Source organism: Onthophagus taurus, chromosome 1 (assembly GCF_036711975.1).
Source record: "Onthophagus taurus isolate NC chromosome 1, IU_Otau_3.0, whole genome shotgun sequence".
Taxonomy (NCBI): domain Eukaryota; kingdom Metazoa; phylum Arthropoda; class Insecta; order Coleoptera; family Scarabaeidae; genus Onthophagus; species Onthophagus taurus.
The window spans coordinates 35168922-35196884 of NC_091966.1; the positions used below are offsets into that span (position 1 = coordinate 35168922).

General features: G+C 33.8%; 2 protein-coding genes across 4 annotated transcripts in view; both read right to left on the reverse strand.

The window, feature by feature from the left end:
* The window catches only part of LOC111425767 (ENAH actin regulator enabled), a 42379-nt gene that overhangs the window by 6253 nt on the left and 8163 nt on the right, over positions 1-27963 (reverse strand). For 2 of the 3 annotated variants that reach the window (XM_023060007.2, XM_023060006.2), the window contains 3 exons: positions 7259-7424; positions 7046-7201; positions 5978-6943 (listed from right to left, as the gene is read on the reverse strand). In XM_023060007.2, coding sequence (XP_022915775.2) covers positions 5978-6943; positions 7046-7201; positions 7259-7424 — 1288 coding nt within the window. Of the gene's footprint in view, positions 1-5977; positions 6944-7045; positions 7202-7258; positions 7425-21483; positions 22145-27963 lie in introns of those variants that run through there. The other variant, XM_023060005.2, reaches the window with a different exon arrangement.
* On the reverse strand, positions 25-2819 carry LOC111425768 (calaxin-like). The gene has a single exon (XM_023060008.2). The coding sequence runs from the start codon at positions 758-760 to the stop codon at positions 83-85; it is 678 nt and encodes a 225-aa protein (XP_022915776.1). The 5' UTR covers positions 761-2819; the 3' UTR covers positions 25-82.

Sequence of the window (27963 nt, forward strand, 5' to 3'; positions counted from 1 at the left end):
ACAACTAACTCAAAAAAGAAAACGAATTAAATTAATAAAAAAATTTATTCTCTTTAAAAAAAATATAAATAAAAAATATAGTTTAAACTTTTCCAGTGTTAGGTGTAAATGTAGTAACAAAAGTATAAACTGAAATTCTAGCTGGTAAACATTTCCCCAAACACTCTAATAGCATTGGTTCTTTTACAACCGTTTGCCTGTAATCATTAAAAGATATTTTTCCATCTCTATCGATATCCATTTTCTTAGTCAATATTTCAATCATATCTTTAACGGCTTCTTCAGCGTCATCATCACTTCCTGAACTGATTAAGGATGTTCTCAACAATTGAAACATCGAATCCCTACCAATCATCCCATCGCCGAGAAGATCGTAAACATGAAAACAATGTTGAATTTTTTCTTCAAAAGTTCCTCTTAAGAACAAAGATAAAGCGGCTGCCCAAGTTTCCATTGTAACCGTTGCAGGATGAGGATTAAAAATGCCTTTTTCTAAAGCCGTAAATATTCTATCCATTAACGTGTCTTCCGTCATATCAAATCCTGCATGAAGAACATCCCTAAATTGAGCTTTGGTTATCCCCAATTTATCATGGCTTTCTTTTTGTAGCTTATAATAAATCAATAAAATAGATTCGACCTCCGTGTAGGTGAAGTGGAGTTTTTTTGATAATTTCAGAATTAAATCAGAATGTTTCTTTTTAAATCTCGTTTCCTCCATAGGATCGAGGGATGAATCGAGTATAACTCCGAAAGACATGGTTATTAACCTTTGTATATAATAAAAAAATACGGAAGAATTAGAAAGATGTTTGTGATAAACTGTCAAGATGACATTAAATATTTATTTAAAAAAATGAATAAATTCCGAGTTATTATAAATTAGGCAGAAGAAGAGGTTAGAGCAAAAACAATGTTTATTCTCTATCAACCAAAATTAGCTCATTACTACTGAAGTAGAGATGACATTATTGATCTGTAAAGGTGAAGCATCCTGTAATGTAACAATTTGAAACTACTATCAAAGGAAATCGATACACTAATTAAGAGATGCTGTCTCTCTAATTATTACCTTGTGAGGGGATGCTTTGAATTGTGTACTAACTACGGATTATTAGTATTATGTTGGGAAATGAGATAAGAGTAAGTCACAAAACAATAAGGCAATATTAATACTGTTTTTCTACAGCCCTTTGTCGTTTGTTAGTGAAATGGAAACCTTAACTGTTCTCGTGAATGCTTTATGATAAATCAAGAACACATTTTGCGAGACGTATCGTTAATTACGAATTGAGGGCGAAGAGAACGATTTAAAAAGCGGACCCTCAACTGTTGTTTATTAATATTGAAACGTCCCAAATTTGTCCCAAGGCAAATTGGGACAAGTAACATCATAACATCTAAAGTACTGTGCAAAGGTGTAGGTTATTCAGTTTTATCAAAAAAACTAGACTACCAACGTTCAAACAAATTTTATAATCTCAAATGTAAAATATGCGCACACTAAGCTGCATAAGAGATACTGCTATGGATATAGTATCTCTATAAGTGGTATTATAACAAATGGCATCAATAAATACTACCCGCTGCGATCTCGTGATTACCCTAAAACACATCGCAAAGACGAGTGTGTGCCGCGAAACTTGAATGAAATAGTGGACCACATTGGAGCAGCTCTAAATCGTCGATTGTGTTGGTATTACGCACAATTTGTACAATCACCAAAAGCTTCTGCAGTTTGTTTTTAAATGCAGTGCAGAGTTCTATTAAATTCTGTTAAATGCATCTTTGAAAAAATTGCTGCAATTTAGAATACTTAAAGACTTAATTGATAGAAACCCTGATGGCACGGATTCAAAAACTCATTGGAACATTTAATATCTCCAAGCAGGATGAATTTATCGCGGAGAAATCTGAAAGGAAAAGTTTAAATAAGCTGGACGACAGAAAAAAAAATTTTTACTCAAACAACCCTGCACCACATGTTGGCTTATCCAGTACCACATGCAATCTCATGCTATGTTTCTAATTTTGCTATCAATGCTATTTTGGAATAACAACTCAGTGGAGTTTTGTTCTACCCTAAAAAACTGAAGAATGCAGAAAACAAGTACAAAGCCTACGATAGATAATTATTTGTTAACATTAGTTAATAATAAGTTTAGTTAGCAATAGATTTCGATAAGCTGGGTTGATCCTAATGTTGAAAGTGGCAAATTCGTTTGAACCAGATTTAGTAGATTCATCCAGAAAGTATGAATTTCTAGTGTATCTTTTGTTAATACCGCATTTAGATAAACACCTTTAAATTTTCTTCAAAAAATATCATCAGCACACGAGATAAACAATCACCAAGTGATTATTTTATTCCTCAAACGATTCGAACGCATCTACACTAAACTGATAGATACTCTACATATCTAGATAGATATTCATGTTGGTCTGAAGTGACCCCAGTAGCAAACAGAAATAGTTTCTAACGGTCTTATGAAGAAGCATTATCATAAATTAATAGACACCATTAGATATCACGCCAGTGAATAATGAGTTAACGCCAAAGTTAGTTGGACTAGTCCTTGGATAGAAAAGAGCATTAGGCCAACTATCGAGATTCACATGTTTCACGAATTTACAAACATAATACATATTTTGTATAAATAGTGTAAAACCTAATTGATATTGTAGTCCATTTTTTAACCAGTTTTTTAATTTTAGAGGTAACAAAAGTTTTTTTCTTCAAACGTCATTAAATGACAACTTTGTTGTCGTGTTTACTCGCGGTAGAAGTAAGTCATTGTTGCATAACGTCGGTTGCTAAGATCAACATAGCAAAAAAGTACTTCAGCGTTATGGCGCTAAAGTAAATTTCACTTTAGCGCCATAACGTTGAAGAACATTTCACTTTAGCGCCGTATTATTTGCAACGTTTGAAGAAAAAATACTATGTTTTATTCGGAAGAGAAGCAGATTCGTTTGTGGCTGGTCCGTCATTGCCGGACTCACTTCGTTCGTCCGGCAAACTGTCGGACACGCCACAATTTTAACGGCTCATCTGTCATTAGCGACTCACTGCGTTCGTCGCTAAGCGACAGACCACGCCATAAAAAGCACTGCTTCTCTTCCATATAAAACAATATACTATTGTAAGGGTTGCACTTTTACTGGTTAGTAAAAAGTCTAAGAGAAATAGTTAATAAATTTAGTAATAACTTAATAAACAGGAAAAGCCAAAAGCCATACAAAACCCAAAATCTGGGACTCTTATGTATGGTATTTCGGGATAAGGGTCAGATAGGGATTTATATATTGGTACCTGTGAGTAATATATCTGATCATTCAAACATTCTACATCGTTTGAATTGAATCTGAATCTATCAATTTCATAGCTTTCGAGTAGACTTTATAGAGTTTATGGCTTCTATTTTGTTGATGAAGCAAACTGACGTTTTTCTCCTTATAGAAATCATGATTGTATGTTGAAATGTGTTTACTCAAATTGAATTCTTCTCTTTGGTTATGTTCCTTCACCCTGATTCTCAGTGAACGACCGATTGCACCTATATAATATGCACCACAGGTGTCGTCACAATCTAATTTATATTCCCCCTTGTTATCTAGTAGATCTATTTTATCTTTGGCGTTAAATAGCATTCGTTGTAGGGTATTGTTATTTTTATAGGATAAGGTGATACCATGTTTTTTACAGGCGTTTCCAATATTACAGGCCATTTTTCCTGGGTACAGGATGGGTCTGTATGTTTTACTTTCTGAATTTATAGGTTGGAGGGCTCTAGAATTTTTGGTGTTTTGTCTATTTAAGAGTTTGTGAAAAAAGGAGTTTATTTGTTTTAGTTGAAACCCATAAATGATGTAGAATGTCTGAATGATCAGGTACCAATATATAAATCCCTATCTGACCTGATTTTGGGTTTTGTATGGCTGTTGGCTTTTCCTCCCTTCCCCCCTTCCGTTGTTCAAAAATTTTATTTTCAACTTATACCTTACTCTGTAAGTATCATTTTATTTAGATTTAATTTACCATAATTCTGTAATCTAACATGTTTAAATTATCATAAATTCTATTTTTGTAGTTATTCTGAAGATGCCTGCCAGGACAGGCGAAACATGTAAATAAAGAGACGTATTATATTTAATACAAGTTTTTTTACTAACCAGTAAAAGTGCAACCCTTACAAAAACTTTTGTTACCTCTAAAACCTAATTGTGAATAAGTATGCACCAAGAATTACCTAGGCTTGCCCTTACTGTCGAAATTACGTATCCAAAATTTTCTTTTTTATAACGATGCCGTGAGCATTAGTTTACATTAGTTAGTGTTAGTTTGAGAAGGAATTAACGTATGAGGTGACCTTTAAGCAACCGCCCGGCATCGACCCATAAAACAGCGTAGTGTCTACCGCAATTCCATTTAAAACGAATATGCTGCGGTAGATACCTTTGACTTATCGATTTCGCAACGTATTCCGCGTACAGTTTGGTTCGTGGTACCATGACATATTCTCATGGCTAGACTTTCATGTTCACCTTACACTACCACATACCAAATTCATCTAAAATATAACGTCATTTGATGAATGTGAGCCAGCTTCGAGGTCTCTTGAGAGGTACAGCGGATTTTCGCTGATAACATGCATCTTGTTCAATTGGCGGAGATCCTCGATTCGGCGATTTAACTAACATCAAATCGGAAAAGTAGTTTGTTTGAGTTTCATAGTACTATGATGCTAATAGCTAATCACTAATAATAGCTCTATCTTCTAATTTTAATGGTACCAATCTGTATAAACGCCTTGAACCAGATATGCTTAAGTAGGCAAGTGTATCAAGAAGAAAAGCAAAAACCATTTTTCACCAGCTTATTATATATGGTCCTGGTGATATTGAGTAATCTTCGAGATGATTCTGAACATAGATGCAAGTAAATTCAAGCAATTTCATACACCAAGATATAATTGAAACCTGAAAGAAATTATTGCATAACTAGTAGCTACTGGCAGGCGTCAAGTCAGTCGAGTAGTTTAACAGATAATTATGGTCAGAAGTTCTCGTGTAAGACGATTATATGGCTGTACAGTAACTTCAGAGGTATTGTGTAATCTAGCACCAGCACCAAAATGTCTATAACTATTCTAAAAGACCAGAAAAGGGATACTGAATATAATTATAGAATGGAAGCATAACTTTGGAGGTGACTAGTTGCTATAACACGTCCACATAAAGAGATTTACTGAAAATATTGGTGCAAGTTACCGCAGATTAATCTAGATTTATCGATTTGCTATTGTACTTCGATATTTCCATGGTTAATTGTATTGCTTTTTGATCAACGACATTTTAGCATAAAGATAATGTTAGAAAAAAACGTTGTGAATTGTAAATAGAACGTAAAGAAATGTTACTAAATGTGTGGGTAGCGCGCGCGTTGATGTAATTACAAAACCTCAGAGAAACGGAAAAATTTCCAGGCAACAATACAATAGACAAAATGGCCATAAATGACGACGGTTCTCCGAAATGAATTCAGGAATTTATTGCGTTCACAATCCGACGGAATGGTTGAACGCATGAATGAGGACAAATGAAAACTATTAAGTAAGTTTATCGCCGACCATCAAGAGATTAATACCACAGGTACCTAACTCGTCACAAAAGACTCAGATTGTAAGTGATTATATAGCTGAGGTGATCCATATCGAATTTCACAAACAATAAATAATTTAATATATTAAATGAAGAAGACAATGTTGGAATCACAAAACTTTGTAAGAATACCCAGCTGAGCTATATAAAACATGACAGATTAAAAAACTATTATATTAACTATCAGCGAAATATAATATTTTTTCAATCGAATCAATCATCTGATATTCCACCTCCGCCATCTAGTGTCATGTTTACCTCCATTGTTAATATTAAACATTTTTTAACTATTGATTGTGAAACTAAAAAAACTTACAGCAGCTCTTCTTCTCGCTAAAGTTTTAGCCATTTCATCCATCATCGAAGCCATACTTCCACCACCACCTCTCCCCAAAGTTCCATAATTACTACTACCCCCACTACTCGTAGAAGATCCACTATTTTCAGCGGGAGGCGGCGGTGTGTTCTTACTCTTTTTCAATCGGGCACTTTGTAATTGAGCAGCCAAAGAATTAACTTCTCCACCATCACTACTTTGCGATCGCGACATGTTCATCGGTGGAGGTGGCGGCGGGGGTGGTCCTGTAACTTGTGGAGGCATTGGTACGGGAGTCGGAGCAGCCGGGGGAGCTTGAGGGATTGCCATTGATATCATCGGAAGCGGTGGCGGAACTGGTGCGGGAGGCGCACTGGTCGTTCTTTGATGCCCGCTAACTGGAGCTGAAGGTGGAGAAACCGGACTTGGAACAACAGCGGGTTGTGTAGTGGGCATCGTTGGAGCAACTGGAACATTATTAGTCATGGGTGAAGTTTGTTGTGGGGACATCAAAGATGACGATATTCGCCTATCTTGAATCATAGCAACATCTTCGCGAGTCATGGTACGATAACCCATATCTTCATCATATTGGGTCGGCTGGGGTAATTGAGGAGGAAGTTGAGGTTGTTGAATAATTTGGGGTTGTTGAGATTGATGATGTTGTGGTTGTTGCGATTGATGATGTTGAGGTTGTTGGGATTGATGATGTTGAGGTTGATGTTGGTGGAGTTGTTGAGGCGGTTGTTGAGATTGATGAAGTTGCTGTTGCGATTGATGAATTTGTTGTTGCGATTGATGAAGTTGTTGTTGCGATTGATGGAGTTGTTGTTGCGATTGATGAATTTGTTGTTGGGGTTGATGGTGTGTTGGTTGTTGTTGTTGAATTGGTTGTTGTTGTTGTTGCTGAATTGGTGCTGCGGCGTATAATGATTGAGATGCTGGGCGAACTATATTACTAAGTACCTTGAAAAAGAAATTTGAATTAATTTCTAATTAACATTCTACCCTTGACCTTTAAATCGACTGTATTACAAGACACCCCCATGAAAATCAATATAAACTTACTTCTAGTGAATGGAACATGGCCCTGGCGAACATGTCCGCGTCTTCTTTAGAGCTAAAATTTAAACCGTAAACGTGTTTGTTGTCCCTCCATTGATGGAACGTGGCCGTAGCCTGATTGTATTTCAGTCCTTTTAGTATGGCACAGTTGATAACCACCTTTAATTTTAATATAGATTAAAATTGATTCGGATAAAATTTTCTTTAACTATTTACCTCTTGATCTTGTAACTTTCTGCCCACCACTCTGAACGTCTGATGCACTGTATGCTGATATATTTGCACCTTTGACACTCCAGATGATGACCCCGACGGTATCCATTTCTTCGTGACATCGTCGTAGACCATGACACTGGCCCTAGCGCTCGCGATCGATTGTTCGCTGGAAATAACATCCATAAGAATACGTTTCAAAGTCTGCTTTTGATAAATAAAGAATATATATAAACATGAAACATTGAGAGTTGAAAAGAAAATAATCAAAGAACTAAAATAATGCATTCATGCATGTGCAAAAATAATCGAAGGTTAAAGTCCAAAAATAATTGTACGTTCAAATAGAGCGAGGTTCTTTTACAAACGTGCTAAAATTGTTCTCGCGGAGTTGAGACTCTTCCTTCGAGGAGGTTCGTTGAACCTTCAGCTTTAACCAAATCATACTGAAAGAGCGGATAAGAAGCTGTCAGTTATTCGATCGTGGGTGTTGAATTATCGTTTGTGGGCGATATAATCTCTAAGTCGATAGGTAAAATATTGCCGTTGCAAATCTTACAATTAGGTGTTTAAGTACACACCGTATAATCATAGGCGACAACCGGAAACGATAAAATAAGTTTTCCTTGTGACTTTGCGGATGTGGTTTTTGGTGTTTTTTTTTAATCGAAAATGATACCGAAACTCACCGACCCAGTTAAAAAGAAAACAATACAGCAAAAAGAGCATTCAAAACTACAACGTGTAACCTAATTTTTAGAAGCTATACACAAATTTTCGGTTATGAAAACAAAAAGTTAACGCGGTAAATTGAAATTAATTGAATCGCACGACAAACTCGACAAACGCAGCCCGCTCATTGAATTAATGTTTGGCTCGGTGCGGCGCCGACAAAGCGAATACGTCGAGTCGCCAAATAGCTAACAATTAAGGTCCCCCAAATTAAGCGTACCTCTATTTAAGGAAGCGACAATGTCCGCAATTTCCGCGATGCCGGCTTCATTTCGTTACCCTCCCACCGACATTGAATTCTTTAAGATTTACCGACAATTTCACTTTAAAAATGTTCTGAATAAAATTCCAGGTAATGAGTTGATATTTTTACAAATAATAACGTTTTTAGTTATTAGTTATTGAGTTACTGCTACGAAAATCAATCTAAAGTAGCTGGTAATAAATAGATATATGTAGATTATGAACTTTTTATTATAGCCAAACGTTTAGTTAAAAACGGTTCGGGCTAAACTCGAAACTTTCTGGTTCTAAGTCTAGTGTTAGTTCTAGTGTTAGTCCTCCAGGTGACCCTAGACCTTTGCTTGGTATAATCGAGAGAATTTTTCGATAAACCCACAAAAGACAATTGTTATGCCCTTCACCAGGAGACGAAAGTTGGACTAATCCGCCTAACTATCCAAGGTGAAGAAATTTTTTTCTCAAAGGAAGTGAAATATCTAGGAGTAATCAGCGAGAACCTATTCGTAGATTGGTTACACCACTTCCATCTTCTATGCTCAGCCAACTGTTGCAGAGCCAATTCTACTTATTCTGGACAATCATGAAAGTTATGTTAGTCTTGCTTGCTATCTGCTTTGTCGCCAAAGTGGAATAATATTGTTGTCCCTTCCACCTGGTATTTGGCCAATAGATACAACCAAATTTGATGAACATTTCGTAAATGCGACATCACTACCTGAAAATCCTATTGGAAATTTGTAAAGTGGCGTAACAGTGACGTCTGACGCGCTGATAGCAAGATATTGTTAATATTCCCAAATTACCACAACTGAAAAGTAACAACCTCGCAGAAAAAACACTCAGCTATAATAACCAGTAGTCCTATGAAAGATATGTTAGAAAAAAAAAGCGATATAAAGAAAAATAAGGAGCACATGAAAGGGAGTATAAAACTGTAAGTTCCACTAAAGATAAAAAAGGTGTGAAGAATCTTGCATTGCAGATGATAAGATTAAGACAAAGATCCAAGGGAATATACCACGCAAGAAAAAAAAAAAAAGGCCAATGAAGCAGATGCGAAGGAAGAAGAGTATTATTGCCTAATTTGTGATGAAAATTATGAGGATTCTCCAAGTGAAGACTGGATAAAATGACCACGAAAACTGTATGAGTGGTGAAAGTACATCTAGAGATTTCTTGATTACCTCATACACCATCAGTAATTACCCCACAGCACATGGAGTACCAAGGATATCAAGGTTTTGTTTTTGTATTAATATTTGATTTATATGGGGTCGGGGCAGGAGTATACCAGACACTTCGGATTAAGCAAGTTTACAGCCTAGGTACGTACTGTACTGTATTCCAGGCGGAAGTGTTTGTTATTCACATGAGTGCTAAAAAGCTTCTTGAGAGAGGGGTGAAGAACATGATAGTAGGATTTTTTTCAGACAGTCAAGTAGCTCTCCAGGCGCTGCAGGCCGTGAAAGCGGTGTCGGCTCTGGTTAATGACTGTAAAAGAACTTTAAATACACTGAGTGTGATAACAGAGTTTCTCTGATCTGGGTCCCAAATCACTCTGGGGTTGCTGCCAATGAAGCCGGCTGATGAACTAGCACGAGAGGGCAGCGCCAAAGCGTTTGTGGGGCCAGAGCCAGCAGTTGGTGTATCATTTGCGTTGGCAAAACATAGGATTGGACTGTGGGTTGAAAAGAGACTTCGCCTAGTCTCTCTAGTGGACCAGGTCCGGAATATTTTAGGACTTGCTGGTAGCAGCATTAAAGTTCTACTGGGAGTCTGTACTGGGTATTGCCGATTAAAAACGCACCTCAATTTGTTGGCCCTAGCCGAAGATGTTGATTGCCGACTATATGCGGAGGACGAGGTTGAGCATGTTTTATGCCACTGCCCTGCTGTTAATCGTATCAGATTTTCGATTTTTGGGTCGCAGTTTATCTTCCCAAAGGATCTAAATGACTTTTCACAGAGCAAGGTGAGGATCCCCAAGGATCTACTGCTGAATAACAATTAAAAGTAGAACTAACAGTAGACCTAGAAACAGAAAGTCTCGAAACATTCTGTTTCTAGGTCTAGTATTAGTTCTAGTTTTACTAAAACTACAACTAACACTATCATAAAAACAAACACTAGACCTAGAAGTAGAAACATTCGGGTTTAGCCGTCATAAGAGACGCCCGGCTAAACCCGAATATTTCTAGTTCTAGGTCTACTATTAGTTCACTGAAAATATACAACAAACTAACGTTGAATAACAATTAAGTCTAGTGTTAGCTTTAGTTTTAGTTGTTATTTAGCGCTAGATTCTTGTATTAATCCGTTATATGGAGGTTTTAGTGTAACAATAACTGCAACACAACATAGCACTGAATAACAATTAAAACTAGAACTACCGTCTTAGGTTTTATTGTAATTTAACATTAAATGAACATATCGTTCCCATTAACAAAACTATTTAATGTTTACAAGGTCGACGACAAAACAGTTTAGAACAACCTTCAGTTGCATGTAACTGCCCTGACTCACACCAAATAAAGACAATTGAGTTATTCGAGCTCTCGGTTTGTTATGGTGCGTTTATTCCGATTGCGTTACCCATTTCCGGTCTGCTCAGTACTAAAAAGCACACCATTCATTATCATATCGCGTTTCTACGAAAACCGGCCTGGCGTAAAGAAGTAAAAAGAAGAGGAGACGGAAATAATTCTACGAGAGGCTTGTCTCGTTGGATAATGGGGTAATCCGTGTCGAAGACGACCCGAGGCAGAACTGAGAACCGAGAACGAAAACGAAACCAGTGTTTGGAAACTTGACGAGAGTCGGCGAAGCTTGTTAAAGCTTATCGGGATTAAGGACAAGAGTCGTAGAGCTTTCCTGAAGCCATTATTGTAGGTAATGGCGAGAACAAAGAATCTTTTGCTTAATGGATAATAAAAAAAATATTAAAAAAAATAAACGATATAAATAAAAATTGATTTTAATTAAAATAATTAATTTCAGAAGCGTACCAAGTATTATCAAAGTAGAACACCGACGACAATATTACAAACCACACCCAACTATACACCGAGGACGTATCAATTATAAATTCAAGCTGGTGCAGAGCCCATCGTTAATTAAAAACTTACACCACTAGACCTAACTAGGGCGAGACTGTTGGAATTACAGTATTTAAAGCGGACTTAGAGTTTTCCCGTTTAATTGTCCGACTCTGGGATTTATCCCCGGAAACTATGAACGTTCCTACAAATGAGAGGAAAAAAATACAAAAAAATACGAGAGAGATGAGTGTCCCGGTTCTTTCTCGTTTTCTCCCTATTAAATAAGAAACTGAAAGGAATGGGGAAGTTAACGCACAATAGAAACGATGTTAGGGGAATCCGTTTCGTAGGCAAGGTCACGGGTAGTTTATGTTTATGGGGTTAGTCACTTGATGACTCACTACTAGAATCTACGAAAACGTCACCCTTATGATCATAAAATAAATTTAGAAAGGGCAATTTCGCTTTATAAAACGTTTAAAAAATATTTAGAAAAGATGTTCTTTATCACGAAAAATTCGTTTGGCAACGAATGCAATTAATGTTGACCTTCTTTAGTAAAAAAAAGCTCCGGGCGTCGCGTCGTTTTAACTTCACCTTACCACGGGCGAGATACGGTTTTCATTCGACCGGTTCTTTGTTTAGCACTTTTAGTTGCTTTTTCTGAGTGTTCGCCGCGTCTGCAATTTCCTTCGCAGCGTAGCGTTGTGATAGTATCGCAATTACGTCTGATGCAATTATCGTTTTCTGTATTTCATATGGTCTCTTCACTCCACCATTTAAATGCCATCTTTGCTCGCAATTAAAGTCGATGGTTGAACATTTAAGTAAGGATGACAAGATCCCAACCGCATATACATAAGTGCATTTTAAGATATTTTTATATAAATAAAACTTTAAATTTAAAAGGTGTAGTGTTATTTAGATAAAAAAGAATTGTTTTAACTTGATGTGTAATTAATGTTAATTATGAAAAGTTGGAAATAAAGTAGTTTTTGTCATTTCGTAATATTTTGTAACACACTTAGTTACTGGTTATTATAATAAAGTTTAAAAAAATTAAATATTTTTGGAATGCACTTCCCGTTACCAAGTCATAATCTTTTAATCTCAACCTGATCGTCAGTACAAATTGTGAATGTCAGTCAAGATCGTCTTACTGTAACTGTGATAATTTCAACACTGAAATCTTAAAAAGCAGCGGAAATAGCTTATCATCTGTTAGATTGTCTGACATTGGAAGGAAATTCTTAAATAAAAGTGTTAGTAATTTAAGAGTTCTGACTTGCAGTAAAGACAGTGTATCAAAATTTATGTCAAGGCGGAATGAAGTTATAAGATTTGTAAAAGTAATGAAGAACAAGAATTTCTAAGTGGATGCAAATATAAAATTCAAATAGAATGTGTAAATAATGCCAACATAAGTTGAAGTGAATGAAAAATTTCACAATAAAATAAAGCCTTATTACTTCTTGCATTTATCTGGATATTTTAGAAGTGGTGATTTCTGCAAAAACCTGGATGTAGATACATTTAAACGTTCAAGCTAAGTCAATTAAAAAACGTTTATCACTCTACGTGTTCGAGGGACACACTGATTCATATTTTAACGTATTATGGTTAACAATATAATAATGGTATAAAATAATATAATAAAACTTGGTAACTTTATTAACGATGTATGCAGTATATATAGTATCACTGGTGGTACTCTTCTTCTTTTTTCTTTAGGAACTAGCCCTTTTTTTTATTTCTCCTCTTCCTTCCTCCTGTTTCCTCTCCCCACTTCCGTTCTTATGGGTTGTTATCTTGTGATGACGACGTCCAACTCTCATGTCAGCGTTTATGTGGTCTTCCTGGAAGTCGCCTTACCCATCCTTCCAACATGATCCTTCCAGTATATTATCCTCAATCTTGACCATCTGACTACATCCTGTATCTCGCACATCTCGCGGATCCTCTCACTTCTTACCCTGTCACGCAGGCTTAAGCCTCTAACAGTTCTTAGGGTTACATCTCTGTGGATCTCATGACTTGGTTAATGGTCTTATACAGGTTTTATAGATCCTTACTTTGCTTTCTACCGTCATATAATGTCCTGTAGGCAACCAGATAGTATTGCGGTTTTGGTTGCCTTCATGTCTGGTGTTAGTATTGCTTGATATATTAACTTCATTATAACGTTTTTAGTTTTTGGGTTATTACATATATTTTTATGCAAAAACGTCAATTTAGATATTTGAGAACTTCTTGATTCATAACGTCAAGTGCGTCATTGTTGAAATGGAATTCTTTATGTACTATGACTCCATTTCTTTGGCAATATATCGTATAACCACTACTGTACTGGAAGAATATAGTGAGGAGGAACTGTATTTTCTTTTTATTAGATTGATCTGTGAAAGCTTCAGAAAATAGCAGATTGATAGTATTTTCTGTAACCGTGCTAGTTCCAAAACCAGATATTTTCTGGTTTTCATGAGGAATCTGGTGCTCTGTAGTGGTTAGATATGGGGTTAAAATTCTCGATAATAACGATATTGTTACCTCAGTTGAAGATCAAAACAACAATGAAGAGGATTTTGCAGCAAAAACTGTCATCTTCAATGTCTTGCTACGAAACACATTCGGAATGTAATGAAGTAAAAATTTTGTTATTAAAGCGATGAAAGACCGATTAACTACCTATGGTTCCAATCAGTTAAAATTTTTGGCATTCTTCTGTATTAGGATTGATGCTGAAATGACACAACACTTCCACCTAAGCGACTTCATTTAAAAGTCTAGACTGATGCACTACACTCTAATTAAAACTTTCAATTAACCTTATGTATCACCTCTGAGCAGTATAAATGAGTGGGAATTGATTATAATCCAAATATTATGAGACAGGCGAGAGTGAAAGTATCCACAATAAACTTTCATCAACATTTCTAGCAAAACAATGCATTTCGAGAGAATTTGAGCTTTTGTGTGTTGGTCTCATTAATGCAGAGCCTGTTGCTAGATAGATAGCGTTATCTCAAAACGTTAAAGACTATAAAGCGTCGGAAATCTTAATTGTAGTCGTGTCATCGACAAAAAGGATTACGTTGGTCCAATATAAATTGGCAAATTTAACTTAATAACATTAATGTATATTAAAAACGATACTGGTCTCAATATGGACGATCAATTTGATACAATTTTGATCTTTTATATCTCTTTTTAACAATTTGATTCTTAAATTTTTCCATTAACAAGAAAAGCATAAACTATTTAGATAAAACGTGTTTCGACCAAAATAAATCGATATTTTCAGTTCGGATTTTTGTTCCCACAAAAATTACGTTTCTATTTTCGATTTCCGGCTTTTGGTTTAGATAGGGAAATGATGTGGCCGCAGCAGTATGACGCACATGCCAATAACGATTGGTTTATAAGATTTTTAGATGGAAGTTTTTGAAAATCGCAAACTCATGGTCCAATGAAATACTTATTACAAGAAATTTTTTAACAATTTTGAATTAAAGAAAAAAAATACCATAAGCGTCTTGAATCTATCGTTGGTTGAAAAATGTTTATCGCCTTCATGTTGCAATAAATAATAAATATGTTTTAATTTCAATTTAGAAATATACTTTATGATAATGTTTTATCAATACTATTAATAATTAAATTTTTTCATTATCAGCAAACTGCGACTACCGAGCCACGTGCAGCTTATTGAACAAATCGTGGTTATTTTAATATATTAAATATATGATTACTATTATTAGACTAAACCCAGTTTATCCAGAAATAATACTTGTATGTAAAGAATTTTCGATTAAGTCGCCACTTGTTCGTTCTACTGCATTCACTTTCGCAACCTTGCTGCAAAGTTGCGCATTGCTCTTTACAACATTTCGCCATCGACATCGGCGATGTCCAAATGTATCGAAGGATTCAATGTCAGGGTTGTTAAGTAGATGATATTTATTTTGAAAAATGGTTATATTGAGAAATATTAAGGGTTATCAAAGACGATGTTGATTGAATTAGGAAAGGTGTAGAGGAAGATCAGGAAAGATCTTGAGAGGTATTGGGAAGTAATGTTATGATATTGAATAGCCAGAAATGAAGAATTAGAGGCAGCATGTATGCTGGATTACAGTTGCCTTCTGGAGATACTATGGGTGAAAGTTGAGATGACATAGACTGTTGTAAAAATGTATTTCTATCATGTGCTTCCTGCAGCAAGCTCCTTAGTTGCTACTTTTGAAGTTCTCTTTGATTTTGCTTTGGGAGTTGTATAAGTATTTTTATAGGTACTGCAGCATTAATATTAGTGGAAGTTTCTGGTAGGGGTGTGTCTCGTCTGTTTTAGGTAAAAGGAGAGCTAGAATGTAATGATTGAGATTTCTACTCCTCCAACTTTTACAATTTAATTCACACTTATAGGCACTCGTCGAAAGTCAACAGATATGTGTCGGTAAAATATTCCTTTAAATAAATGCAGTGTAAATGTACTGATCCCAAATGCATATGTGTAGTGGAAAAAACAAGTTGCTTTGACCGTGACTTGACCGTTCGATGATCGATAGTGTAACAAGCTTCTTAAATAATGCTAAAATCTATAATAAGTCAGAAGCAAAGTGAAGCTAAGAACTATGTTAGAAGGTATTAAAAGGTGATCTACAGAGATGTTGAAGACGATGTTTATAATAATTGGGGTAAAATTATTGAGGGAGACCAAAGACAATATTAAGAGATGTCAACGATAGTGATAAGAGATGCCAGAAAAGGGTTTTGGTAAGTCTGAAATGATTTTAAAAGATATAGGTGGATAACTTTGAGAGTTGTTAAAGGCTTCTATGATATGTTAGAATTTCGAAATATGTTAAAGAGAGTAGTTAACGTGTTGAGTGATGTTAGAGACAATGTTGAGAAAAACACTGTGCGATGTCAAGATTGATGTTAGGGTTGCAACAAGTTATGGATATCTTATAACATGTTGTGAACAAGAATTCAGAATAGTTTTGACCTTTACATTCTTCTCGTGGTCTTTGGATATTATTTTTGAGGTATACTAATCTTATAGTAGTTATATATTATTAGTTGCAATCTAGAAATTTTTCGTTTCAATTTTAAATAGTTGTTAATATTACGTTCATATCGCATCTTTTAGAACTAAATGCAGGTTTTATTTTATATTGTTTAATTTTATATTCAAGTTAATGCGTTATTTATTGATATCTATTTATCCACATCAATACTACAGTTAATGAATTGTACCAATATTAAATTCACTTTGTTCTGAGTTTATTAGTTTCGAATTTATGGAAAATTTCTTTATTGAAAAGTTCTTGATTTAATTATTTATACAAAAGCTTTTGTGTTATCATAATATGAATCAATAGCATATAAAATATTCTATTGTTATTACGCTGTACTTGTTTAAAGTTCAACATAAAAAATTATCATATCCTTTTCTATTTTTATTGTGCATTTAATGTTATGTATGAAACAATTCATTATCAATATCAAACCTCCAAACAGCAATTATTTTAAATATGATTAATATTTTAATATTATTCCCACGCATAAATAATAATGATGCAAATAAACCACAATCAATTTTCCGTTCATTTCGTCGATGTTTTTTTTAATCTTATCGAGAGAAAGGATACAGATTTGCATACAAAACCGGGTCTTAATTCATCTACAAGTGTTGTACTTTCACGTTCTAATTGTTTGGGATTTTTTTCTGCGTCGTTGCCTTCGATAATGGTTTTTGGGAGAGAACGAACACCTTTTCGAACCGAGTTTGTAAGCTGGTTTTCTACCACCTGCCTTTAGTGAACATCTTGCATTCATTTAAATGCTACCCCCCTTCTCTTACCTTTTAGGTACGCACGAATATAAGTCAACTTCTACATCTTTTTCGTTGGAACAATTTTTAATCCTTTACAATTAAAACATATAAATTTAATATCATGAGTAATGAGTGTCTTAACCATATCAGCTGAATATGAATAACTGTAAAAGGGGATAAATATAAATAAGAAGGATAATGATAATAAAGAAGGATAAACAAAAAAGGGGATAAATTATCGTTATCCTATTTTAGCGAAATTTAATTAAAGTCGGTGGATTACGTTTTGCGGCATGATTCATAACGAAGATAATAAAATTATCGACAGGTTTTACATTTAATGCGTACAAAAAAAAATAATAATCTTGTATTTACGAGGTAAACTGATAATGAAGTCTGACAAAATGTTAACAATTTACAACGTCATCTATCCTTTCTTTTTTTAAACAATAAAAAAGATACTTAAGCACGTTTTTAATTTTTTGTTAGAAAATTTCAAGTAGGGTATCCGCTATCAAATGTACCACGCGTCGTTTGCGTTGTCTATTCCGGAAGTACTTCTAAAGATAATAAAGAACGCGTTGTTCAACGTGCTACTGCACATACATGCTTATCGGTGTGTTAAAAAATTACGTACGCAAAATGCGATTATACACCATACGGGATTAAAAAGTATAATACAGAAGAAAAAAACGAGGAAGAAGATGTTAAAATACCGTTCAACGACACATTTACCGTTAATTATTAATAATGTTATAGATACCAGTTTACGTAATGAGCTTGAAATCGTCTATTAAAATCGCGTTATTAATCAATTTTCGAGTTTTATTGCAAATTTCTCAGCTATTAATAACCCATAATTGGTGGGGTTATTTAAAAATTATTAAATAGATGTATTAAATGAAGTGAGTTTATACTAAAATGGTAATTTAACTAAAATGATAATTTAACCTAAATGGTAATTCAACAAAAATTATAATTTAAGTAAAATTATAATTGTAGCTATAATTATAGGCTATAAATGATTTATTTGTTAATGTTAATTTTATGAATTTTAATGAACATTTAATGCCAATTAAACGAATAAATTAATTGTAAAAATAAGAAATTAAAGCGGTCACAAACTAAAATAGACCGATTCAATTGAATGTTTTGATAACAAATTATCAAAAGTACAAGGTTGAATGTGTTTTTGTTTGTTTGTTTTATCGATCGGTTTGAATATGTAACAGTTAACATTCAATAAAAGAAATTCACACCAAATTTAAGCATAAACAGTTTCATTATTGAAGATTTTCTAAAAATACAATTTTTTAAAATTCAATTTGATTTTAATTATATTATTTTTAGTTCTAGCTCAATACGTTTCGGCATGCCATCATCAGGATCACGTTAAAATAAACGAACAAAACCTAGAAGTCTAATTGGCACTTGCTAAGAAGATGATTACTATTTGCACTATTTGCTTGTATAAGACTAAATACTCCTGGCAGAGAACTAAACAGTACTAATGAAGGAGTAGATGCTGCTGGCAAGAGGTAGGTACTGGTAGAAAATGACTTAAGGGTAAATACTGCTTGCAGATAGTTAAACACTGGCGGCAGGAGATTAGATATTTCTAATGATAAGCTACATTTTGGTAATAGAAGACTACTTGCTACATGTAGAAGACTAAATGCTGCTTGCAAAAGACAAGATAGTCCTTGTGAAAGACTAGATACTAGATAGGACTATAATAAAAGAACTTTCTTTTGAATGTATCTGACTCGATATCATCTAATATAGTCGAGGTCGCTTGCGAGCGAGGCGATTGATATAAACTATTGATTGATTGGCTTGCAGAAATATATTTGTCGAATTTTTTAACGATTAATACGGTTTTTCATCTAATAATACTTTATTAATATTCTATAGATTGAAATAATTGAAACAATTTATAGATTCTCAGCGTACTTGTAATTGTATAATTTTGTTGACAAAGTGTCGGGTATAATGAAGTTTGTTATTATTTATTAAACGAATACTTTCGCATTGAAGCCGCGTGATATGAATGCGATGTTGCAATATGGGACGTGCAAGGCGATTCATAGACAAGGTCTTATATTTTTCCTAGATTGCGAATTCGAATAGAATTTATGGATATATGATCGTTATTAAATTTTTCTTGTATTTTTCATTAATATTAAATTATTTTATACGATGTCCTCCAAATAATTACGTATATATACTTTATTTGATTTCCCCAGCGGAAATCAAGTAATGTCAATATATTCAGAGAATGAGAAAAACTTGCTCGTTGCATAAGCTTTGCGACTCTTGCTTTGATAGTAAAGTTTGATATTTCTGCTTCCTGGTATACCACTATAATGTGAAAGCCGCCTAAGAAGTTCCAGAATAATGGTTCTTTTTATGATTCGTTCACAAATATTATTAGTTATTACAATTTTGACTGAAACATAATTGAAATGATTGCGGCCTTTGAAAAAATATGCTGTTTTATGATATCCTTAATTAATCATTATTTTACATCCAACCAAAATTGGCCTTATTACTCATAGACACAGTAAATGTATTAGATTTGATTGTAGAGTACTAATATATGTTATAGGCAACTTATATAATGTAGATATTTTATAAAATTCAACGAATTGTTTGAATTAACAAATGTTGAAAACCATCTGTACATTAAAAGTCCGTAACACCATGGCTTAATTAAGAAGAAACCGGGAGAAAACAATACATTTTGTATGTATTTAATCCCATTCCTGAACAAAAAGAAAAAACATGCTGAATCATATAGGGAAGCATGTATCCTTATAATTCTAAATTAGGAAGATAACTCTCCAACCTCAAGTAAATATAAGTGGTAATATAAGTAATAACGGTGAAAATGTTGTTAGTTTTCTACAAACAGTATTTAGTTTTATATCAAAGCTATCCAATCAAGCTGTCCAGACTTTTATATAGAGTATTAAGTCTTCCTTGAGTAGTAAATAGTTTCTGCAAGCAGTATCTAGTCGTTCATTAGATAGACATTAGGTAGAAGGCAGTATTTAGATCTTTGCCAATTGTAGCTAGTCATTTTCTAGCAGTACCAAAATCTTTTCCAAGAATATCTTGTCCTTCATTAGCACTGTATAATTCTCTATTAGCATTGTCTGGTCATACATTACGAATATCTAGCCCTCTACCAGTAGTATCTAGTCTTTTACAAGGAGTATCTTGTCTTTTGCAAGCAGCATCTAGTTTTCTACATGAAGCAAGTAATCTTCTGCAACTACTATCAAGTCTTCTATCAACAAAATATAGCCCATCACCCTTAAACCATCTGCAAGCAGTATCTGCCCTTCCATTAACAGTATTTAGTTCTTTGCTAGCACTGCCTTATCATTTTCTAGCAGTACCTACCTCTTTTCCAGCAGGATCTACTCCTTCATTAGCAGTGTTTAGTTCTCCGCTATGAGTAGCTGGTCTTATGCAACCAAATAGTGCCTTCTAGTACAAATCATTTACGAGTATCTTAGTAATCATCTTGTTAGTAAGTGGCAATTAGACTTCTGCAACCAGTATCAAATTTTCTATTAACAATACCCAGCCCACCATTAGAAATAACTAGTTCTCTGCCATCTGTATTTAACCATCTCCGAATAGTATTTAGCTTTCTGCCAATAGTACCTAGTCATATATTAGTAGCGTGAGGTTCTGAATCGTTTCAAAGATTTGATCGTGAAATATATCTTTTTAATATATTCGCAAAGCAGTCAAGGGCTCCATTAGAAATTTATACAGTTTATATTGTATCACGTTTCGTAAAAGACATCAGATAAAATGCGAAGTAAAGTCACAATGAACAATTGGTTCATGAATATTCAAATTGCGGACATTACAGCAACTAGGTGTTAAAATTGTTCTCGGGTGGTGGTAAAGATCGCAAAGAAATGCATTTTTTAAATAAAGTTATATGCAGAATACATTTCAATAGAAAGTGAACTATTATTTAGTAGGATTCTTCTAATTTCTATTGATATGATTCTTATTATTTAGAACATTATTCAATTCCATTATTTTCTTTGAAAACTTATTAATGAAAACAACCTTTACTATGATTTGGTTTACAAACAGGTTGATTACCTGGAGTATTACTCATTGTGAAGGCATTTAAATGAATAAACGTCATCATGTTCTATTTTTTTTTAAATTATTACCTTGCAAGAAATTAATTACCGATTAAGAAACAGTAAAGAAATTACTTTGTAAAGCAGTTTCTATTTGGTAAACCTACACATACTTTCGTGGCATTTAACGCCTTTTTTTCGTGACATTTAACCATTTTGGGGGTGTGCCCACGCGAGTTTTATTTTTATTTTGTAACAACATACCATGCCCAATAGTCCTCCCAATCCTTGCGTTGTGATTTTCTTAATTCTACATTGTAATGATCTTCAATGTCTTTATAAAAATTTAAACAATCGAAATCTTCCATTTCCTTTTTAAATAAATTTTAAAATTTCAAAATCACTCGGGTTAAAATCTTTATAACGAATTCACGTTCACTGACACTAACACACATATACACCACAAATGAGTAAAGGAAGTTGGTGAGTCTAAATCAGTACTAATGCTCTCCCTTCTATTCTGTTTTTGTTGTTTTGGTGTTACTCCGTCACGAAATACTATTAGCTGCGTTACTGGACATCTAACAAATTGATTTTATGAAACGTTTCTAATCACCGTAACTAACAGTTTCCAATCAAACCGATGTCTAAACAAACCCAAAATAAAAATGAAAATAATCGATAACGTTCTTGACGTTTTATAATATCGAACGTTTTACGAAACGGTTTTAATCGCGGTTGAGAACGTACTGATTATAAACACGACACGAGGAGTTAAATATATTTTTTTTTAAACAACAAAAACGTTTGTTATACACTTTAGACACATAAAGAGAATAACGCGGACACTTCCTTTCGTTGTAGTAGCTGAGGGTCTTTTTCTTCGTTACTCGGACTACCTGTGTTGACGAACATGTGGCAGGCGTACTTCGTCGTCCAAGTAAGGAACGGTAATAAGCGAACGAGGCCCCACGTCGTTCGTCGTTTCGTATCGAGTCTGCCCCGGCACTAGGGGAACGTAATAAGGAGGGGTGAGACCCCCGAACTTAGGAGGCTAAAAGGGAAGAGTACAGTAAGTCTTAAGGCGAGGGTACATCGAAATCGAAACATCGATATTAATATTGAAAGAAACTTTTTGGGGTTTCTTTTCTTTTCTCTCTCTCTCTTTGTTTGCTTAATCGAAAGCAAGGATTAATTTCATTGTTGTTTGTGATTGGATTATTTGGTATTGATTACTCTCTACTTGTGTTTACTAAATTCTTTTTAGTTTTTTTGATTTACAAATTTAGATTGTTTAAAAATTGACTACAAAAAGTTGTTTGTTGTCATGAATTAGATGAAGAAAATTAATAAATACCAAATGACATAGCAATAACTATTCTTGTAGGAAAATAAGACTTGTTTCAATTGTTATTCGTCAAAAGCTGTAACGTTGCTTCATTCTGACTGAAGTAAATAATATAGAAAGAATACCACAATGACTGTGATGCAACAATGGATTATGATAACAGGTTCGACTACAAAAAAGATTAAAAATCATCAATCTCTGATGATGGCGTAAGTCGAAACTTGTAAGACGCATTACATAGATAGTGACCAGAAAAAGTGTTGGATTTTTCATTTTCATTATATAAAAACTGATCGATATGGATCAAACCTTTTCCTTTAATTAAAAAATCAGTTGAAAAATGTATAATAGTAATGAGATCTCTGCTAAGTCTAAATATGTGGCAGCAAACGTAATTTAGATATCCATGTAGTTAGCCCTCTAATAAAGCCCTCTATTATAACAATATAAGAAATGAAATTACAGTTATCTGTAATTCGATGAATGCAAATTTTGTCAAGCATTATATGGATATGACCAAGTTTATAACAACATAATTTATGCCCGTTGCACTTAGCGTGTGTGAAACGTAGCATCCACTTTCCTGACTAAAGATGAGTCTTAAACATGAATTCTAAATACGCAGAAAGCGATTAGAAGATGTCATATCCAAATAGGGACCATACATCCTAAGATAATAATGGATTCACATGCCATGGTTTTCGAATTCCGTTGAAATATCTATGTTGTCTATCTCTATGTTGATTAAGATTCCAATCACTTTCTTCTTTTCAACCTCACCAGAAAACTTTAAAGGAGCATATTTTTATTAACTTGAATTTGCTTAGCGTAATCATATGTTTAGGTGAGCAGTGTTTTTATTCAATATAAAATATTGCCTCAACTATGTATGTGTAACAGCAGTAATATGTTTGGATAAAGCCGCTTTTAATCATTTCTTTGATGTTTAAGCCAAAAATATTATAAAACACAGATTAACGAATAATTTGTTATTGTTCGCCGTCTTTAGCATATAAAACTTCCAACAACCGCTTTGCACTTGTTCATCTATTGCGTTTTATGGTTGTAAAAATGTCGTTTTAACCTGTACTTTATAACTAATGTGTTATTTTGTTGAAAGGTAAATCACTCGATTAGCTTAACTCTTTAGAAACTCTCAAGTATGTTTTCCCGCAAAATTTTCAGGTATTTATGTTGATCAATAATTATTTTTATAAATAAGAAGTTTCCAACACTCCCAGACGAGAACGTTTCGACTTCCAAGCTTTATATTAATACACAATTTTATTGTTTTCAAGTGTTTATTCCTCTTCTACCAAACCATAGTTCTGCAATTAGATCCAAAAGCGTTAAATTTAGAGTCATCGCTAAACATTACAGACTTCCAAAATGGTATCGGTTTGTTATAACGAATTTGAAACGAAATGGCTTCCTGAAACTCATCCGTGTAAACTTTGTTCCCGTAGCACACTTTCGACTGTTCAGGTACACTATTATACATAGTATGCTAGTTCACGGATTTTCATTAATTACGTTATGAATAAGGGGCGTTTATGAATAGGACTTAATTTATTTGGTGTACCCGTTCCATATACAACACTGTTGCATGAGTTCACTTAACAATTCTTCCTACGTCGATTAATAAGTTGCAATCGTTTCTTAAATTAACAATTATTTTGCTAATGGGTTGTGAAACCTTCATTTTCACAGTAAGCAGTACTATTAGATTGGATTACCAGAGCGATGGCAGTATAATTAAAATTTGTTCGTAATCTTGTGTAGTTCTCTTATCTTACTGGGTATAGCAGGATATTTTCAAAAGATTAAGAAAATGTTTACCCCAAAACCATACAAAAAAGACCCAAAAAATGTTCGTCACAAAAATATTAGCATAAAATGTCAAATGCTTTAACAAAGAAATTAAGGAGTCTTGTGGGTCGTTTATCTAGTTTTAGTTACAACCTAGACCGTGTTGTATTTAACGACTCCATTAAAATGCAAAATATTTATTATAAGAGAATTTTTGCCCGAGGAGAAAACTTGATAATAAATCTACCACACTTGTTCTCATCGATGTTTACAATTTTTAGGCGCTAAGTGCTAATATCTAACTTTGTTGATCTCTTACCCTCTTCATACTTTATGTCATCGCTGACTTTTTGAAGAAACAGATAGACAAATTATTGCTTAGGATGTTATAACGTGACAAATGCTTGGACCATCACAGAGATTAGTGCTGATATAGATCTTCAAGCTGTGATGAATCACGAAATCATGAAAGTACAGAGAAAATCTAACATAATTAGCAGTATATGGACAGAGTAATAGACGGTTTACAATGATAGATTATAGTCAGATATGCTGTGACGACCACTGGATCTACATAGATATGTTATTTGTGTGGATATAGACAATATGTTAAAGCTGATGAGCGAAGTGAATCAAGAAAGAAACATATATGCACACAGAGATATACACACTCTATGTCTCTGGAGTATGTTAGCTTCCGAATAAGTATCAAATAATTCTAGCATGAAACAGTGAAAATGTTACTGTATAAAAAAACAGAGCAACCAGAAATACAAGAAACTCATTGTAATGTTCGAAAAAAATGACGGAAAAGAATGATGATGGTAATAATTTAGTCTAAGAAATTTTGAAAATTTATATGGCATTATTATAGGAATCACAGTTTAATTCAGTTTTGAGGAAGTATTGTATTCCTCTCAGCCTGTTCCAATTTAAAAGTTATTTTGACAAGACATTTCCATGAATAAAAATAAATGTATCAACAAATATAATTTAATATTAACTAAATATGATATATTAATAGGGACAGGAAGACAAATAGTATACAAAATCCTTATATTACTCGTGGTTATGTACTATCCGGAAACATGAACAATTAGCAAGCGTGACGCGGACCTCCTGTTCATCTTCGAGAGGAGAATCCTTCGCACGATTTTCAAAGGGATGTGTGAGAACGGAAAATGACGACGCAGAACAACTTTTAATTAAACCAAATGTCATGTGTACAATTAAGGTCATGCGATTACAATGAGCGGGTCATCTGGAACTTCCACCAGATACATATGTGTCGAGGAGGATCATGCATGCCTAACTACAAGGAAGGTCTAACTCAGATAGGAGGACAAGATTTAAAGGCTGGAGAGCAGTTCTATGGAATAGGGATGAATGAAGGAGGAAACTTTGGAAGACCAGAATCCGCACTGAATTGTTACCACAATTAATGATGATGATTGTGCCAATAAATTCTAGCAATCTAATAATAACCTAGCAATATCTGCAAAATTTAATTATTTATTCTCAACACATCAGAGATATATTCGGATAGTTGACTTAACTTAATTTCTTATATTATTGTTCTTACATTTTTGTATAATAACATCAGTTTTACTAGTGATATTTAGTAAAACTGATGCCGATATCAATGCTTCTATTATAATAGTTATCCAGTTGACTCTGACAACCTTAGCACCTCATTCCTTTGCTCTGTTTCAATGCACAATGTTGTCCAAGTTTCAGAGATCAGAATCAAATACCTTGCTTAAAAATAGAATATATCTTCATGGTAGACAAAGAATTTTAATTACAGCTGAATGCTGTTTATAGCAACACAGTACTAAAAAAAACAAGAATTTTGCAAAATGTTTGATCTTGATGATACACAAATTATGATTAGCTTGATGAATTAGATTAACAGAGCGATGAAAATACCTCTAATGGGGGCAAAAACCCAGTGATTGATTTAAGAAGAAGTAAAAGAGGTAAGAGGACTACAAGAACATTTCAGAAGAAAGAAATCAGCGTATATTTTCAATTCGAAACGATAAAAATGAACTATTAGTTGAACTATTTATTATTTTGGTTATCTATAAATATGATCTTTTAACTAGAAGTATAAATCGTCTCATAATTCGACAAAATAAACTCTCAACGATTTTGTTTTAATTTATCAACACATTTCATTGAATCCCTATATAAAAAATGTAAAATTCATCATTATCAAAATGATTAATTTCTAAAAATAAATTGAAACATAATATTTTTTAACTTCGTTGAAACTAATGCAATTGAAAATGAATAAAATGCCGTTTTGCTGATTCCAGTCTTAAAAGTCCTTGAATTAATCACGATGTGTCATGATTTACAAAAGACAAGTGTTCGCAATTAGTAAAGTTAACACGATTATTCATAACTGATTAATTATTAACACAACAAAATATTTCTGATTAAAAAAAGAACTCATTTAGTTTACACGACCCTTAAGAACCATATAAAATTCCCTTTTCTTATAACACGCAATTTGTGAAACTTAAGAAGTAAAAGTTTCGCGAAGAAACCATGTGTCATCTGCTGGTGGAATAAAATACAAAAAAAATAAGTGTCGTGTTTTATTCGGTTAATTTAAGCCGGTTAGTTGGTGATGATGTGGTTCTTAAGGGTGGTACAAGAAACTTTTCGATCGATCTTCCATTTTTGGGTGACCCCACAATCAGATAACGGAAGAGTGTCAATATACTAAATTGACAGGCTGTATTTGATTTATGATATTGGGGTGAGAAAATTAACGTTTGGATAATATTAATAAATAACCAACGCTTTCAACAAATTGGTATTGTGTTAAATAATTTTGTATAATTAAAACCTATACTAAATCGTTGTAAATTATCTGAAAGTACAGTAAACCCTTGATATAACGGATTAATACGGGGAAGGAAGTGCCCGTTATAGCCAAAAGTTGGTTATATGAAACATTTTTAAATTGCATTAAAGCATTACAACTAACATTAGATCTAGAACTAGGAACATTCGGGTTTAGCCGTCTTAAGAGACATACGGCTAAACCCGAATGTTTCTAGTTCTAGGTTTAGTGTCAGTTCAATAAAAATAAACAATAATCTAGCGCTGAATAACAACTAAAATTAGAACTAACACTAAACACGAATGTTCCTAGTACTAGGGTTAGTTCTAGTGATAGTGCTAGTGCAATACTAGAACTAACACTATACCAAGAACTAGAAAAATTCGGATTTAGCCGCACGTCTTTCAAGACGGCTAAACCCGAATGATTCTAGTTCTAGATCTAGTGTTAGTTGTAATGCTAATGTTAGTTCTTGTTTCAGTTGTTATTTAGTGTTAAATTGTTGTATATTTTTCATTGAAATACAATTAGAACTAACACAAGACCGAGAACTAGAAAAATTCGCGTTTAGTCGTCTGTCTCTTAAGTCAGCTAAACTCGCCTGTTTCTAGGTCTAGTGTTAGTTCAATGAAAAATATACAGCAATCTAACGCTGAATAACAACAAAAACTAGGACTAACACTAGCATTAGAACTAACACTAGACCTGGAACTAGAAAGTTTCTAGTTCT